At 31.4% G+C, this 18,874-nt stretch overlaps 1 protein-coding gene across 1 annotated transcript; it reads right to left on the reverse strand.

Annotated features, from left to right (window-relative positions):
• Positions 1-787: 787 nt before the first annotated feature.
• LOC134246952 (thiosulfate transporter TsuA-like) lies at positions 788-15,728 on the reverse strand. Its single transcript, XM_062729298.1, has 11 exons — positions 15,167-15,728; positions 6,934-7,255; positions 6,024-6,107; positions 5,554-5,711; positions 2,970-3,018; positions 2,615-2,717; positions 2,388-2,511; positions 2,144-2,204; positions 1,676-1,845; positions 1,334-1,485; positions 788-945 (listed from the first exon to the last, which is right to left on the reverse strand). The coding sequence occupies exons 2-11, from the start codon at positions 7,187-7,189 to the stop codon at positions 798-800; spliced, it is 1,305 nt and encodes a 434-aa protein (XP_062585282.1). The 5' UTR covers positions 7,190-7,255; positions 15,167-15,728; the 3' UTR covers positions 788-797.
• Between the last annotated feature and the right edge of the window lie 3,146 nt (positions 15,729-18,874).

Raw genomic sequence — 18,874 nt, forward strand, 5'->3', positions numbered from 1 at the left:
TCTCAGTATAACAACATTATTTATTTATAACAAAATATTCTTCCAAATACAGAGTGATAATATATAAAAAGTAATCAAAAAAAATCAACAATTGTAAACAATGAATACATGCCCAAAGGTGCAATGCACATCAGTTGAAATACGTGTTTATAAATGGCATAATATTATACAAGTATATCTGAATGAGTATTTTTTGAACAGATCTATTATACTTATTATGAATATATTTTATGCAAGGAAGATAAACTTTTACTATTTTCATTTCTGTATTTGTCACAATTTTCTATAACAAAAGGGAAAATTAATAAATTTCAAATAAATTAATGTCAGTGTATACTTAACAGGACAAAACTTTGAGTTCATTAATGCAAATTGATTTGTTAAATTGCTTTAAAGGAAGCATACTCTTTAAACAAGATTACAGTAATCTTCCATCTTAAGTTACATATCAACATGAATAATAAAAATATATAACTACATCGTACATATATATAACAATTTTCCATCATTTTGATTGGATTTAACTCCCTTTTTACACAGAATATGGCACAATGTAAAAAAAGAAGTTCAAATGTTTGAGAAAAGATAAATAATACTAGAACGTGCACAAGAAATCAGTGGTAATAATGATCAAAGAAATTGTGAATAGTCGTGATGCGTTTCATTTATATGATACACTAAGGTGTGCTAGAATCACATTGTGATTTTAAAAAGTACAAATGTCCTCAAACCAAGGCAGTCATTGCGTAAGGTCCAAACGGAAATATAAAACAAATGTACATGTATATTTTTAAAAATCACACTGCACCGGTGTAGGTGACAAAGTTGTCTTTGACGCCTGTCAACTTCATCAGAAAAGCCGTTGATATTCCCCCGGCGAATATGGAAGGCACAGCTAGAAGTGACAGCCAGGCGAACAGACCCATACCGGATATGCCATGTCCACTGAAACAGAGAAATGAATGTCACATTGGAGGATAAGAGATTTCCAGAAGAAACAAAATGAAAACCTGCAAGATGACGTTTCTCGAGAAAATTCGGTGCAACTTTTCCGATTTTACTTTAAGAAAACATGAAAATTCCTCCAAATAATATTACATAAAAAATATATCTATTAGGGTCTTTTCCGAAGGAAAGCAAACAAGATTGGGTTTGCTAGAAGAAGGGACAGATACTTACAAAATTACAAATACCATGCATGGTATGAATGTGAATTTGAATGTCTATTACGTTTATTCTTTATTAATTCATAGATATTATTATTAAATTAATATATATGCCCTAGTGTTAAATAAACGGACAATTTCAACTTATTGTTCTTACTGTATAATACCTTGTACACCCTGAAGCAAACCGTGATCCCCAAAGCATGAGGACCCCGCCAATCACAGCGTCAGGAACGCTTACGCCCTCTATGCTTCCGATTGATGATGACAGTCCCGCAGACAAAACAGCGCCACCTGTTACCCCAATTACTAGGAACACCTAACAAGAGAGTAAAATGAAGTAATTCGAAACTGATTAATGCCACAGAATGTGTTTGTAGGCATGAGCAGAATAAAAGTATATGTATTATCGGCATTTACATGTTTTCAATAGATGTCCTATATATGGCTAGATTTCAAAATCGTTCGTCTGGTGCTGATTAAAAGCTAAATAATTAGCAGTGTCTCACCTGCCACCAATTGCCCATCCCGCCCCTACACCTGGCCAGGTACGGGAACAGTTTCTGTAGCCTCTCTGTGACCACCCACTGGGACACTATGGTGGCGTAACAGGAGGATCCACCCAGCGTGTCACACAGAACTAGAACCACCGGGATCTGACACAGTCCCACCAACACACCTGTATATATAATTAATTTCTCTTTAATCAAATTGATTGCTGCAGAACTGAAGCTCTTCCAAAAAACATACTGACAGTCCAGACTGTCAATATATTTTTTTCGGAGAGCCACAATTCTGAAATTATAGGTACATTGTATATTACGGTATCTCTTATGATTTTCTTATTCTTTCATCTTGCAAGAAAGTGTTTCATGTTCCAATATAAGGTTGCTGTGACCTCATTTTAGAATTCTACATTAATCAATTTACTTCCAATTACTTTCTTGATGCAATAGAATTTCTTGTTGGAAACGTACCTGCAGCATATGGCGGCCAAGCAATCTGCTGCATAAAATTCTTGTCTGAACTAATTTCAATCTGGAAAGAGAAAAAATATATAAAATCAAATAATAGTATTAAATATAAAATGACGAATATTAATTTTTTTATACACATAAAAAATGACAACATAATTAATGACTAGTCATGATAAGGTTTTTTAACAAAAGAAGTTCTGATGATAGATGCATATGGTACTTTACTTTTGATTTCATTACTTACATTCAAATTAACTAAGTCTTTACTCATTGGCCACAGCCATTCAAGAACGGCAACTCCTCCGACCAGAAAAACTGCCATCGGAAGAGCAAGCGCTATGTACGGGAGGTTGAACTTTTTATAAACTCTGAAACAAGGCAATTTCTTTTTTTTATTTTCGAAGGAAGAAAACCGCACGTGTGTAAATTTGACTTCTTTTTTTTTGTTGTTGTAAGTTTTGTAATACTTACTGGTGTACTGCAAGGGGTTTCTTTGGCTTGGTTGTTTTTTCTATGTATGGAGCAACTAATCCGTACGTCAGAGCGCCGAATAATCCACCAATCAGAGAGAACACTATCAACAGAATTTTTTTTTCTAATGTTACATTTATATAAACAAATGAGACAAGAATAATTTTCAATATCCTCATATGATAAGCTTTAAAATTCTTTTTTTATTTTTTCTTATTTGTTGTTATAAAATTTTGATTGCAATTTCATAATTTTTTTTTTTTTGGTTATGAAGCTTTTCTAAGCTTCTCCCGTCCAAAATCTCTTTACTTCAAATCTTTATTATGTTTCCTAATTTAAAATTACATGGACGCACCTGCATTTGGTACAACACTGCCTATCTGCGCAAAAACCATGGCAGGGCACTGCAACAAAAAAATAGAAAGAATGGTAACCTCAAGGGCTTAATGACTCATATTTCTGACTAGATTTTATTGTTACACTGACAAAAAGAGTAAAAATTCTCCGGCTGGATTGAATGTCGTGCATCTGCACAATTTGAATGGACCTTGTAAGTAATTCCTAAGAATTCTGGAAAGGTGTAATTACATGTACCTTGTCGCCGGGTATCTAATTACGCACTGACAAATGAACGGTTGATGATGCAAGATTTTTGCAAGTTCACGAAGGCGAGTTTTTCGCCGGTGTATTTCAGAGAGAGGTGATAAAAAAGACCTTTAACCTACATATGCATTGTTACTTACATGAAATAAAATCTCTTTTAAGTTCTTTATCAAAGAGAATTTAAATACCTCTTAACATAAATAATGAATTTATTTTCATAAACAACATTGTATTTAATGCTTCTCGCTTTTCAAGCTGCGTCATTCAGGTGAATAGAAAAATGTGTTAAATTTACATAATGCACTAGATATTGATAAAATTGGTCAAACTTTTTAGGTTTCTTTTTTTTTTTTTTTTTTTTTTTGGTTCAAGGTCAGATGCTGTTTAGAATCATAAACTGGAGGTCGTGGGCAACTTGTAAGGATAATTTATTAGGACTTCTTTAATTGGGTCAAGGTCGGGTATTGATTAAAACCGGTGCGCATTAAATATCACTACCCAGGAGTTTTAGAAATATTTTTCATCCTGCTTACCTCTTTTAGAAAAAATTGCCGTGGATGTCAGCTCATAACTCTCCGTGAAGAGGTTGCTTTTAAATTTTAAACATTTGTATAACATGTATCTTTGAAAATATTTTTAGAGATTACAGAATTTTTATCTAATTTGGATTGACAAGTACTACAGAACCGTTGAACCAATTTCAACCAAACCCGCTTTGAATTATCGGATGAAAATTAAAATTCCAGTTGCAGAATAACAGGACAGTGCTTCTTTCAAGAGAAAAAAACCTTTTAAAAATTATGGAATAAAAAAGTTTTTTTTGAAAATAAGCAAATTTAGTTTGAATCTCGGGAGCATGACTGAATTGATATTATAGTTTTATTTTAAAGATGTCTCTCCTTAAATATGATAAACAATACATGTATTTACGTTAACTTGACCCTTGGCTATGGTTTTACATGTAAGAGATAAAGAGTTAATTTTTATGTTCTTTTGTTTGAAAAATTTTTTTCCACATTTAAATATATGTTATATAATGACAATAACAATTAATTGCAGAAGTTTAAAGTCTGTTAATAACTGCATATATAATATCATAAATGTATAAAGTCTTCAGAATACGGGGAAATATTCATCAAATACTTCAACAACTTTGAGATTTTACTGGAAATAATTAATTAACCTTGAATATTAATTTTATTTTCATTACTGTTATAAATAAGAAAAAAAAAACTTAATGCTGATTTAGGGATTCCTTTCGATTTTGCAATAGACCCACTAGGCCTATATCGATTCAATAAATTATATCCACATATTTGGAAACAGAAAGTGAAATTTGAAGCTCTGTACAGGTGTTCAAAAAAGTACATTTGATTGACGTTTGAAGAATTTACTTCGTATAGCTCAGTTGACAAAGACAAAAGGAATGTATTAAATGTTCTTTTTATTATTAACATATACTCAATCAAAACCAAAACTTAGGTTTCCAAAAAGGTAATACAATATAAGCTAAATATGACAAGTTTTACAGGTTCATTAATTAGATTTTTGATAATTTGGGGGAAAATGGGCCTTAGATTATGTCTTTACAATTTTTTTCTCTTCACAGCCAAAAAATGTGACTTAACTACGACGTAGCTGGTATATATAGCATGTCCTTGGCTTCAAACTATTTATATATTTGTATTTGTACTCGTAATTTAATCGAAAGCTACATTTGTACATATCAAGATAAATTAAAACCAAAATATGTAATCAAAATATACATATTGTATTTTAAACTATTTTGATATTTTTAATATTCGATCTATGTCATGTAGTTATTAATATGTATCGTAAGCTAAAGGCATCAAATATGTCATGTTTATACACACAGTTTATACATGTATCTCTACTTATTTGAAGGGAAACGTCGATTCTAAAGAATGCCGATGCTGCTTAAGTTGATTTCTTTTTAACAAAGCAAAATATTAAGCCATAATTTGAGTACGAATCGATGTAACATTTCTTAATTTGAATGGCTAGGTTGTTTTTCGTTTTTGCTTCATTTTACAGAGAATATGAGTACAGAGATTGTTTAGTGTATTGTTTGTAACTTACAAATTTTGATCTGCTCCTCGATTTAATTTTTGCATTTTTAAAATCTGGATCAGTTTTGAATAAATCGTGATATTTAAAAAAAAAACATCAATGCAAATCATTTGGATTTATTGTTAAAATATTTCTACCAAATTTCGATAACATATGACGTCAAAAAAAAAAAGATATGACAAAAGTCCTGAACTTTTCGAACAACCTTCGTATACATAGAACAATTATAATGATGTTATACTTACAGCCCCACAAAGGGACATCCCCACTCCAAATATAAAGGAGCCCAGTACAGTAGAGAGAATCCCCTTCTGGACAAAACAGGCGACAAATTGTTCAGCCGCTCGCTCAAAGAACTGCTTCGTCCTTGGGATCACTGATATGATGGACATAACTATCTGACCTGTATTGAAAAATTGTGAATTTCCAGCTGTACTTCAGGTAAGAGATTTGTTTCAGTATAATAATTTTTTGCAATAGTTTTTGATCAGTGCAAAACACACTGAGAACAACAATCAGTTATCTGTGATTAGCATTTTTCGAAGAAAAAAAGCTGTTCTAGCTTAAGACACCCATGCCTTTCGCCCCTTTCCCTCTTTGTCTACTTGACGAGGAACCATTTGAAATCTTGTCATTTCCCTCAATGATTTTTTTTTTATTTTAAATTGTAGGTTGATAAATATTCTAAAAATTAAAATACGTTCATTAACAATACCTGCTGCCACAGCAGACAGAAACATCTTAAGCATGGCGAAACTCTCAAATACCATCTGGTTCCGAACACTCTTAGGATCAAATACTGCAGAAAAAAATATTTTTATTTTTTATTTTATTTTATTAATTTTTTTTATTTTTGCTTAATGTCTTATTTAGATAACATAATTACGTGTTTACGTTATTACATAATTACATGTTCTCTATTCAATAAAAACTATTCAATAAAAACAATGTAGATTTTTCTTTAAAAATCATTTAATATTTTCACTTTTTCTAGTATATCAGCAATTGTCATCAAATAAGTTATCTTTGGTAATTTTTATGAGTAATTTTATACTGTTTGAATTCTTTTTGCTTTTAATTTTTTTCATCAAAATGGAATCTCTAAACAATGTGAACAGAAGAGTTCTGCTACAGTAAAAATGTTCTGTCCTAGATGTAAGATACAGTAAGGAGAATCTACTGGCAATGACACAATTTTTAATAAAGATATTTTTAATTACAATTTTTATGTTCCAATAAACGTGAGCAAATCAAATCTATCACAAGTCATCTGGGTAAAACTTAATGTACCTGGTTGTTCAATCAGTTCTTTTTAATCCATCAATAAAATTCTCGAATCACAACATAAATGTATAATCGTTCGATCATTTTTTTTTAAATCCACCAAGAACACTTTTCTGCGTACAACTTGATTTATCTGAAGGTTTCGATTAGTCTAAACATCCATAAATTACAATTTTCTGAGAATTACTTCAAATCTCTCTGAGAAAATCTGAGTAATTGTTGAAATTGGTCATAATTATGGCGTTTAGTTTTTGCGAATTCTTCCTGGGGAAAATATATTATCGCTATTTCAATTAAATTCAAATAAAATTATTATAAATTGACTGCATAAATCGAAATACCTCGAGATTTCTCCAGGGCAATTCCTAATAGGACACCACTTAACAGGCCAGTGGCTATTTTTAGTATCAGAATTCCACATTGGGAGCATTTTGATTCGTCTCTAGTGCTTCCATCCGAAATTTGCATGTTCTGTCGATCTACTTCCGGTGGTACTTGAACTTGGCAGCTCGGACATGACGAAGAGTTGGAAACGTCATTAACTCCAGTTGATGGCTCGTCATAGGAAACGGAAGATACTGAGACTTTGGACGGCATTTTTAAGATTTCATTGAAGTCCTGTATGCTCACAAATGTCTATTTTATGAAACTCAGCACCAGATCCTGCCAAAAAAAAAACATTACAGTAGTGCTTTACTTTATATGTTAATATATGTACGTAGTTACGAAGTTAGTATAAAAGATGATTTCTTGAGAATAGAAGAGTTTAGATTGTACAACGATATTCATGCATCCTAATATCAAAGAAGTTCAAAAGTCGTAAAATACACGTCAAATCAATCAGTTTGCCTATAGTCGTCAAAGATTTATGTCTATAAACATTGCTTATAAATTGACAAATACAAATAGCATGTTTTAGGAATTTTATCATATTACAATTAAGGGTGATCGTCCTAAGTAAACATTCATATTGTCAGGCCTCGGTTATTTCAATCTCAATAAAATATCAAACTTTGGCTCTATTGATTTGTACAAAAATTTTATGCATAAAAGTGGAGCAAAAGTTATATACATGTATATTCGACGTAAAATTACTTCGTTCATTTCACAGGTACCTGACGTTACTTATTTTTCTTTTGATAAAAAACATATACCCCCTACATATATAATAATACACAAGGGTGAATTATTAGGTTAGGGGGTACATGTATATGTTTTTTATTAAAAGAAAAATAAGTAACGTCATGCAGGTGTCTGTGGTTCAGTTGAATATTTTCAAAATAATATATATTTATATATAATTTTAGTTGTAACAGGTCATTTGATTGGTTTTATCCATTTTGTATAATATAACTTGCCTACGTCACAACGAGTTACGTCAAAAACGTATTACTCCGCTTGACGTTAACTTTTAAAACATGCGATATTTGAAGCCTTTTTCCGAAGGAAAAAATGGAAAGATTGTCTCATTGTCTACACTGAAATTAAATTATAAGGAATGAAGCTTATTTCATTTTATGTTATACGATATAACATAACTTGGGGCAGTTTACGCTTTTTTATAAACTGAAAGTTGAAATAAGCTTCATTCCTTAAATAATGTATACTTTATGATAAACATGATATGATGATAGCTCTAAATTTTCAATTGTTAACTTCCCTTTCTTATGCAGTTATAAACCCTTATCACTTGCATACGGGGTTTATAATCTCTCAGTTTATTCAATCATACGCAAGAGCAGGTTCTACGTAGGAACAATTTATAAAACGAAGTTATTGACAAACAAGTAGGTGAAACAATTATATGAGTCTTGCTTAACCCCCTTCCTCGCAGTCACGCATTTTAACGCATATAGCATTTCCTATTTCTAACGCAAAATCACGCATATACCGTTTCCCCGCAATCACGCATTTTCACGCACTTTAAAAAGTTCATTTAATCTTAAATTTAATGCCCATTTCCTTCTATTTTATACTTGCAAAATTCTCATCAAATAAGAAAAGTTATATTTGTATCAAAATATTACGTCATGATATTATTTACGCTAAACTTTAGAGAAACGTGTACTCCGCTATAAGGTGCTTGCGGGGAAATGGTAAATATCTATTTCTATGACGTGAACATTAAGTGTATGTTGCATAACAGTTCAGTAAGTTGTAAAGAGTTAAAGTCATCATTTCATGAGTTTCTTTGTCTCTTCCATGACCAGGACAGCAAATACAATTTATCATTAAGTCAAATGCTGACTGACGTTTTTCATACACTAAATCATTATGACATTATTTACATATTGAATTCCGACTGATTTTTTCGTTATTTTCCGATCATGTCAAGGAGCACACGCACGGCGGGTGTGACCGGTCGGCAGGGGATGCTCACTCCTCCGTGTATCTGATCCCACCTCCAATGTTTTAGAGGTCCGTGTTCTCTCTGCTCCTAACTTGTAATGTTAATGGGGCTTCAATACTTATATAATAGTGTTGCATTATGCATGTACTATGCCTAAATAGTAGGCAGGGTTTGACACATGGTGCACGAGCCGGAGGCGAGTATGTGTCACTATTTAGGCATAGTACATGCATAATGCAACACTATTGTTATTATTATGCTGACTGTTGTAATTATTTATGCCGCAATCTATTTGACTTTTTCCTGAAAATATCGGTGCTTAAACAGCGCACTTGCAAGAACTCATTCAAAATATTCATGCTAAAATTGTTTGTATGCTTAGTTATTTTGGTTACTAGTATTTTCTCTAAATAAGTCAGGATTTCCTGTCCCAAAGCAACACATCTTTATTACCGTCTTCCTTGGAAGACGGTATTGTATAGTTGAAGATTTTTACAGTCTTCGGACTATGCACTTCCTCTTTTTTGTGATTGGTAGAAAATGAATGATGAGAAAATTTTCAATTATTTCATTGGTTGAAATGCTGTTCAAGGCAAGGGAGATAACTTTCTGATGATCTAATTTTCGTACGACTTAACAATTTTGCAAGATTTTCAATCTTATAAAAATGACAAAACGAACAACAAAATCAGCAGTAATTAATTCCTAATAACATGATTTTTTGTATAGTAATAAATAAAAAGATCTCTAATTTCATTATAAGTAAAATTTGATTTTAATTGCTTGCAGGCTTTACAATTTGTTATTATTCTTTTCCCCTTTCTTGTCAATCTCTCACCAGAGGGCGCGCTCCGCTCCGTGTTGGAGCGGAGCGTATACAACGCCCTCTGGTGAGAGATTGCTTTCTTGTTTGAAGAAGGGAATGGAATCAGCCGAGGTTTGCCGAATGCTCTGGGCCAGTTTACGGAGATGACCGAGCGACAACCGTGGTAGGGCTAATGCCAGTAAAAAGCTAATGTAGAAAAATACAAAATCAAGAAATTCAAAAGAATTATACGGCCTGATAGTTGTAGATGAGTTCACTGTTTAAGATTGTTGCTAAAGACGGTTAGCTTTTTTAAAAAGCTCTACTTGTTTTCTGTTATGTTAGTAAGCCTTATTTGTTTGCAGACGTCGATTCTCATTGATAATTTTCTTTTACATCCTTCAATCAAGCGTCATATAAAAAAGCGTTTTAATGACCCTATAAAATCAGTTCATCTAACGATCTGTATGTAATTAGTTTGAAAGTTTGTTGTACACATTAATCTAAAATTCCTTAGAATAATATAACTGTTTTCAAATAATATTTGTCTATTTTCTCCTTCTTGTGTCAATTGTATAAATTAAGTTTATATATTTAATAAAATTGCACCAATAAGTGATCGTCTCTATGGCGTAGTCGATAAGGCATCGGACTGACAATCTCATGGTCGTGAGTTCGATCCCCGGCATGTGCATGGAAGAAATTTCGGCATAGTATGTTTACGCTATATAAATCCTTAGACCACTATGCGAGAATAGTAGGGTATGGGTTACATAGAGACAAACTGACAGGAAGCATATCTCCACATATTTCATGTCGATATTTTGTATTATTATATGATTGAATAATTTCCATCTCTCTGATTGGCTGAGATCCAACTATGTTAGAAAAATATTACGTTGTATTGACCTGCACGTGACGTTCCAGGTCAATACAAGGATTTATTTCCTCTACATTGATCTAAAAATAGATTGGGAAAATCCAAATTGGTACAAATTGTTTTAGAAAGCTATTTAAACGACTATGATTTCTATTTTCATGTGAACAAAATATAAGTGAATATATATTTTAGGTGAGGGTGGTAAGAGGGGATGCAGGGACCCTCCTCAAACACTTTTACTGAACATGTTTTTTTTTTTTACTTTTTTACTTTTTGGCAGTTAGTTTTCCCTGATGATACTCCTTCCTTTTCAAAATCTATCCTATGAAAAAGATTGACATTATATATTTTTTTCATGGCAACTAAATTGATTAAAAAAAAAACATTTCAAATTGATATGACTGGTAATGTTTATTCACATTTTAATTCTGCTTCTCTCTTGTATTTGGCTAGGACTTAATAAAATAAGCTGTTTCATTTTATCCGTGAATCATATAATAAAACAATTATTGCTGTTTTTTCGGTCAATACAATTATTTCGCCACCTTCGAAGTACAATATTCACCTTGCCCTTCGGGCTCGGTGAATATTGTACTCCTCAGATGGCTAAATCATTGTATTGACCTCAAAAACCAGCAATAATTGTATAATATTTTGTTAACATAAACTGCAAAAGGAGTCGCACATGTATTTCTAATAAGATTTTCAGTGCCCATAAATCATAAATTATCAAAAAGTTGAAATCGATGGGTAGAAGATTTTATATGTAGTATCTAGAGGTGCTTGTACTTGTGTTATTCATTTTAGTTGGAAATGAACCAATTCGATTCACTGAATATTTTGTAAGACTTACCTTCATATTGTTAAATTATTTATCAACAATAGGGGGTGACGCAAGGGTTTTTTGTTACATATAACCCAATGATCGAAATCAGAAATGCATAATGATGTTTGGGATAATCATGTTTGTTTTTGTTCTAACATGTTATGCAATTAATATATGTAAATATATGGTTATTACACAATCTTGAATGGATTTTTGTAAAGCATACTACTGTGTACAACATTCGACTTTTTAAATTGTGCATTGTTTAAAATAAATATTTATGTGTTTTAAAAAGTGGAATATGTTCATTAATCCTTCATTAAGTATATTGAAAATCATATCTTATTATATATGAAATATTATATTTTTTTCAAATAAATTGAAAATACTGATTTTGATTTGAAATGTATTATATTCTTGACGTAATTTTTTCAGACATTGCATTGTTATTTTAATCATTGATTTTAATTGTTGAAAAAATTAAGGAAAATTTTTAAAAAATAAATCAAGCATTAAATCAAGATCAATATAAATAATTGTCATTCTGATGTTTAAAGTGATTAATTATTAAGCCAATAACTATTGATTTCTTGTTAAAACAGTATGACACAAAAAATTAAAACGCGAAGTCATGGTTTGGTGTTTTATTTCGGGAAGTACACCAATTTAATGTTCGATATACGTATACTATAACAAGGTTTCACGACAATTAGTATCCCATAGGGCAAAACAATTACTGATCAACAGAAATCTCTCTCTCTCTCCCTCTCTCATGTAATATAGATTTGTTTCAAGTTGAATTTTAGTTGTAGCTAAATGTTATTGTTTGTCCATTCTAATCTCTCTTTCTCTCTCTTTTGTCCTGAGAAAGGTCAGTGTGTCCTTAGATTTGGACAGTGTCTATTACTCGCATCGTGGGTTGTTTAAATACTTTGTATTTAATTTCTATTCGTTGACCATGAATCTTTTCAAAAAGAAAATTCTAGTACAGTTGTAGATACGATACAATAGAAATATAATGTCGTCAGTATAGAGAGAGGGGGAGGGAGAGAGAGAGAGAGAGAGAGAGAGAGATTTGTTAACTAGTGCAGATTTACTTACAGCTGTGAAATTTTCAAATTTCCAAAATATAAACTTCAGTATTGCATACTGTATACTATAGGTGTACAACAATTTTGCAAAAAAAAAATTCTCCAATACGGATATTTTTTCGAAACTTCATTTTTGAATTTTCCTTTTGCATAGAAAGAAAGAAATATCAGTGTTACTGTAAACCAATCTAACTTTTCAGAAACAAATGTTTATTATTCTGAGAATTTCAATTGATAGTCTTTCTTTTCGATTTTTAAATGCAGATTTCAAATAAATCCCTTTTCTAACCACCTTCTGCGTTTAAAGGAAAAAAAACTGAAGAAGAAAAAAAGAGAATTTCTCAAATTCTCTACAAGAAAAAATTCAATATTGATGAATTCATCGTAGTTTTTGCAACGCTCGAAAAGAAAAAAAATCATTTTACAATCTGCGGAGTGATTCAAAACCACTGATCAATATCTAAGCCGCATGTAAGTCATAAAATCGTGTTATAATAGAGAATCACTGACCTTTATTCTGCATAGAATGCTTCAATTCAATATTGATTTTAAAAAGACCGTTAAAAAGAAAGAAAATTCAAGAATCTGTAACAATCTTTTTAGGATGTCGAAACACTTTGAACCCCCACCCCACCCCTCAATTAATTATAATTGACTTACATTAAAACTGCATTTAAAGGATCATAGGAAACCAATGAAAATAGATAAATTTCATTTATCGAAGTCAGAATTTTTCGTTGTTCGAGAATGAATTTTTCGTTTGTATATCCAAAGAATTTTAACATATGCGTATATGTATTTCTGTCTTTGGGTTGACCTCCGCTATGTTATTCGTGGTGGCATTGAGAACATGACTTCAGAATTTTCAATTTCAGTTTCAAAATTTCAATCCAAGTTCACCTAACCTTTGCTTTGTCTACCCAACAAATCAATATACGCGACACAAAACTAGCATTTCAAATCGCGGCTAACGTGCAATCTTTTGCATGCACCGCCCAAGTAATAATTATACAGCAACTATATACTCCGTGTAAAAAAGAAAGTTTTTTTTATTCGATTACGTGATTTATTTGAACACATGTAGTTAAAACCTTAAACGATTAGCATTTATACGGTATTGAAAATTACCAATACACAAGGCCACGCCAGCAAAACAAATATTACCTAAGTTCTACACCACCATTGAGTTTTGTTCTAAAGAGCTTTTTGCAATCTCTTGTGTGCATTGAAATCCTTACAGTTTAATCAAACATTGCCACCTTTGATTCTCCTATACTTCTATAAACTATAGATATTATTGATAAAATGTCTGTCAAGCCAAGTACTCAAACGCAAAATGAAATAACATATTAAGATGATTTACTAAAATTAATGTATTAAAGTGACTATTGATTTGTAAATTCAACGAAGTAAAACACGGGAGAATTGTAAAAACTAATACTAGTATATTGGTTAGTTTTAAGAGGACTTTGGAGATGATAATGTATTTCCTAGAAATGCGCCTGACCAAAAATGCCGAAGTTTAAGGTCTTATAGATCTAGCCTGATATTGGCAAGTATAACATGTGTAATCACTGTTTAATATAAGTGTTAAACTTGAAATGTGAATGTAAAAACACTTAAAAGGAAGATTATTTGTTATTTTTTCCAGACTGTGGTCGAGTAAAGGTGCCGATTAAAGCCAGGGAAACCTAATCTTTGTCCCAGCTAATTGAGAAAAAGGGGCATTAAACATTGTTGTTACATTGACCAGGAATGCCAGAAAAAAAGATGTTTTCATTGATGACAAATAAAAACAGAACGAAAACAGCTAGGGCAAATCTTCTAGTGTATCAAGGATGTCGAACTTTTTCCCGCCCTCCAAACACCTACTGGTCAGTGTAACAAGGTCACGGCCGAATCTTTGCCGGACATCACGTACAGGTTTACCGACCTTGAGCGCTGTCTTATCAACCATTAAAGTTGTTTTTAATTGATTTTTTTAAATGAATTTTTATTTTCTTTTTAATCTATTTTACCATTTTGTTTCTGCAAAAAATATGCAGTGTACTATGTAAAATGTATTTTCAATCAAACCAAAAAATAACTGGTATAAGTGTTAAATTTTCTTCTTTTTTTTCGATTTGATACTTATCAAAAAGAAAAACAACATTGAAAATGTTATTTCAGTTCCTCATACGGACACACAGTTAGTTTTGATTAATTAAAAATGATTGGAAAAACACTAAAAAAAAAAAATCAAAATCAAGTCGGACGTCGAGGAAGTTAATTATCTCGACCTTAATAGAGATATTAACTAAATACATAAGAGTCTTCGGTTCGATTTCAAAATGATGACAACAGTTTTCTATATGTTAAAAAAAATAAACAATTAAAAAAAGAACGGAAGAATAAAAAAAATTAACTGTTCGCGAAATTTTTCATGCACGTAAGAAGTAATGACAATTTTGATTCTGTTTAATTTCATTATTGAAAAAATAAAATGAGAATTCTACCTACAAATATCACCTAATGATCAAATGAAAAGTTTTATGCATAATTTGCATTTAATGCACAGACTAATTTAATGGAAAATAAAATTTGCAAAGGATACTGCAGCAAAATAATTAAATTTAAACTTACATGTAAGGATTTAATGTTCCACAAACTTTTACTGCTGACTCGCTCGATACACCCCCAACTCTCAACGGTCGATAGTTTTCTGTGTATTGGAGTTTATGTTGCAGAGAACCATCATTTCCCTGCCTTGTGATCTGTGCAACAGTCAATGAATGCCTTCTGTAAATCAACTAATAAAAAATGCACACTAATTAATAGGGGAAAAATTCGCTTTCTGTATGACTAGGTATTAATATGCCTCATTTACGCTATGTGCTATATCGTTTGTGATCTATTTCTATTTCACCAGAGCTTAACCGAAATATTTTTTTATCAAAGCTTTCTGCCTTGTCATGCTCTTGTTGAATTCCGACACCTTATGAATGAATGAACCAACTACGTTAATGTTTTCTAAATTATGGCGCATGCGCATATCAATGTCCTCGGCACGTCTGCTTGTGATGCAGCAGAATTTACCTGAGACCGCTGCCGATCAATTTCCGTAAAAGCCCAGGTATAAACATCATATAGAGGCAAAAGTCAAGACATTAAATAGCTTCGAGGACATTCTCGGATCAGGGGTCAATGGGTGTGTTAAAATTGAGGAATGGGGACCAAGCAAAAAATTAATATTTTTGTTTTAATTTTCTATCTTTTTAAATGGACTAGATATTCGACCTTGGGGATCGCTTGATATATATACAGGCATTTAAATTCTATCCAAGTTATTGGATTGGGTGTATTTTGGTAATGAAGAAGTTTTAGCTGCAAATCTGTAGCTTGCGGGTTTCAAAAAAGACCAGAGAGCCACAGTTCCACCAATGCATAGAAAAAGTGTGTATTTATTGTGCACAGAAAGTGTGCTGTTTCTCGACTTATTTTTCCATATATATCAAAATATTACTATCCCCGGTGTTCCCAACACATTCTTTCACTTCTTCAACAGTAAATCATAACATTCTCCATAAACGTTGTTAATGCACATGTAGCCCTCCTGGGTTCAAAATTGACACCACACGTCGAAAATTTCATATTTTAAAATAAAATTAGAAAACATATTATTTTCCTTCTTTTATTACATGTTTGTACAACGTATTTCAGGAATATTCTATATAAAAAAAATCAACTGAAAAGTAAAAAAAAAATGTGAGAACTCTTTCTATGAAAATCAAAATGTTATTGTTAAGTTTTTAAAATGCAATGATTTATAATTATGAAGCCTTTAATATTGATTAGTTTACCAGTAATGTTTTACAGCCACAAGGAGGTTATAAATTAGAACAATTTTAGTCTCACTTCGTTTTAATGAATTTTCAAATTTTTGATTAAAAGACACAATGATTGACACAAGAACGGAAAAAAATATAGGAAAATAGATTTTTTTTTTACATAACATGCAAATTTTGTTCAATTCTTGAACGCTTAAGTTACACGGTAAAAGTTTAAGTTTAACAACATAAAAACTATACTTTGATAAATTAGAAAAATAACAATTCTCCGGCCGGCCCAATCCTTATAGTACGCATGATGCAGAAAACATGAACAAGTTGCCATGATCTGAAGTTCCGAGAAACTGCCAGATGTTCTTTTAAACAATCATTCGAAGAATAGGTAAATCAGATCATTTTCCGACAACCTTTGCATGCATTTTGTGTTACAACGCTCTTTGAAAAATTGAACGCACTTTTATTCAAAATTAAAAGGCTCGGGGATAAGAAAAATACACAACACGTTAAATAAAAATCATATCTTACTACAAATCATGAGAGATCCTATATTTGTTACACAAATGTTTTTTTTTTTAAATGTAATTTTGGTTGTGTCCTTAGGCCTTAATTTTAAGGATAAATAACACAAACACCTTTTTTCCGAAATCAACACAATTTCTCGTATTTAATAATTAATAGGAAATTTAAATAATATTTGTTTAGTACAGTAAGAGAATTTTGTAAGATTTTGTTACAATTTGAAAAATACATAGAAAATGACATATTTTAAAAAATAATGAAACTTACAATTTTTTATCATTCAGTGAATTATCATTTATATCATTTCTATTCAAAAAGTAATGAAAATATACATCAATTCATGCATCAATTTTTCTGTAAATGTGTATGTTTCCTTAATAAAAATGTCTTAACTCAAGTTTCCATAGTTTATTTAATTTGCTTTTACGTAATTTCAATGTATACATGTATGGAAGGGAGCTTATATTATCTAAAGCAATGTATGTAATAACCAAATCACTGGAATAAAGCATTACGGACGTTTTGATATATGGTCTTGACATGGCCGTTTTCGAAAGTATAAATAAACGAGAATTATATGTCTCAAGAATATAACAGTGTTTTATTTCAAAGAAATTTTGATACGTGATAAACATGAAAGAACCCTTAAATAATTATATTTTCCCCCTTTTTCATGCATTGAAACATTCCAAGGGAAAAAATATTCGATATTTAATACGAATATTCTCTGCTTCTGAACTGTGTAAAATTCTCTTAGATCTGTTCTAAAAATTGCCAAAGTACGATAGTATCTAATGGATTTTCAGGCAAACGGATATTATATTTTCCTCTCGCCTTTCAACTTTTCTATGTAACACAAATTACTTGCTTCTAACCAGAGCAAGTGACCTCATATTGCTTTTCATAAAGGTATTATAAGTGACTTGAAAATTTGTGCATTAAAGGGAAACATTATTGCGCTCTATTCTTTATTGGCTAGAGGTTCTTTAATAACCTGGTGAGGGCAGGGGGACGGGAGGACGTGGGGTTGGGGGTAGGGTCTACCCCTATCGTAAATTCTTTGCAGATAAAAGTACTTAACAGAACAAGGTCACAAAAATCCTGGTTATGTGCGATAATGATGAATCGTTATTTCCTTTAACTTGATTTTGACTATCAGTTATAATTAAAATAACAAAATTTAACACTTCAAATAAAATTTGAAGATAACGATCAGTACTTATGCTCGAATGTCCATTTACACATGCAATACACATCAGAACAGATCAAACCTGGATCTCTTAGAGCATCAGAGTTGGGATCAGGTGCCATATGGAGTTAACATACCTGTCGACCGGTCACACCCGCAACATGCTCCTTGTATGCTCCTTTTTCGGGAAAAAGGGAAGAATCCGCAGACAAGTCAGTGTGTAAATAACGGCCTAATAATAAGTATGAAAAATTGTCACTCAGCAATCAAGTAAATGACAGATCGTTTTTGTTGACAAGGACATAGTATTCAAGTTAATTTATTCTTTTAGTTTGTTGACGATGAATTTATTTCTTGTTACCAAAATGCATGAATGAACTCTCAAGCATCGTCTATAGTTGCGTAGCATTCCAACTTCAAATACACTGTATGTTGCAATTTTATACGCATTCTACATAATGATGTGGATGAAGCAAACTTCAATGTATTTGAAGAAGTTGAGTATTATTTTATAAACCGAGCTTTCTTTATTAAGAGAAAATCATAATAATGCTAATCAAATGGAGCACAATTCCCGTCAACTCTGACTAGTATTAACTTATGTGGATAAAAATAAATTTCAAAATATTATTTCAATAGGTATGAATAAGATATTGCTGGATTTTAAGTATGGAATATTACATTGAATAAATGAACTTAAAAGGGGAATGATTTTTATTGTCATTAAATTTGGAAATCGGAAATATCTAAAGTATGTTGTTTAGCTGTCTTCCTTCATTTAACAAAAATGGTCTT

This window comes from Saccostrea cucullata, unplaced genomic scaffold, assembly GCF_032062105.1.
Source record: "Saccostrea cucullata isolate Sc308-1 unplaced genomic scaffold, CSIRO_AGI_Scuc_v1 ctg20, whole genome shotgun sequence".
NCBI lineage: Eukaryota > Metazoa > Mollusca > Bivalvia > Ostreida > Ostreidae > Saccostrea > Saccostrea cuccullata.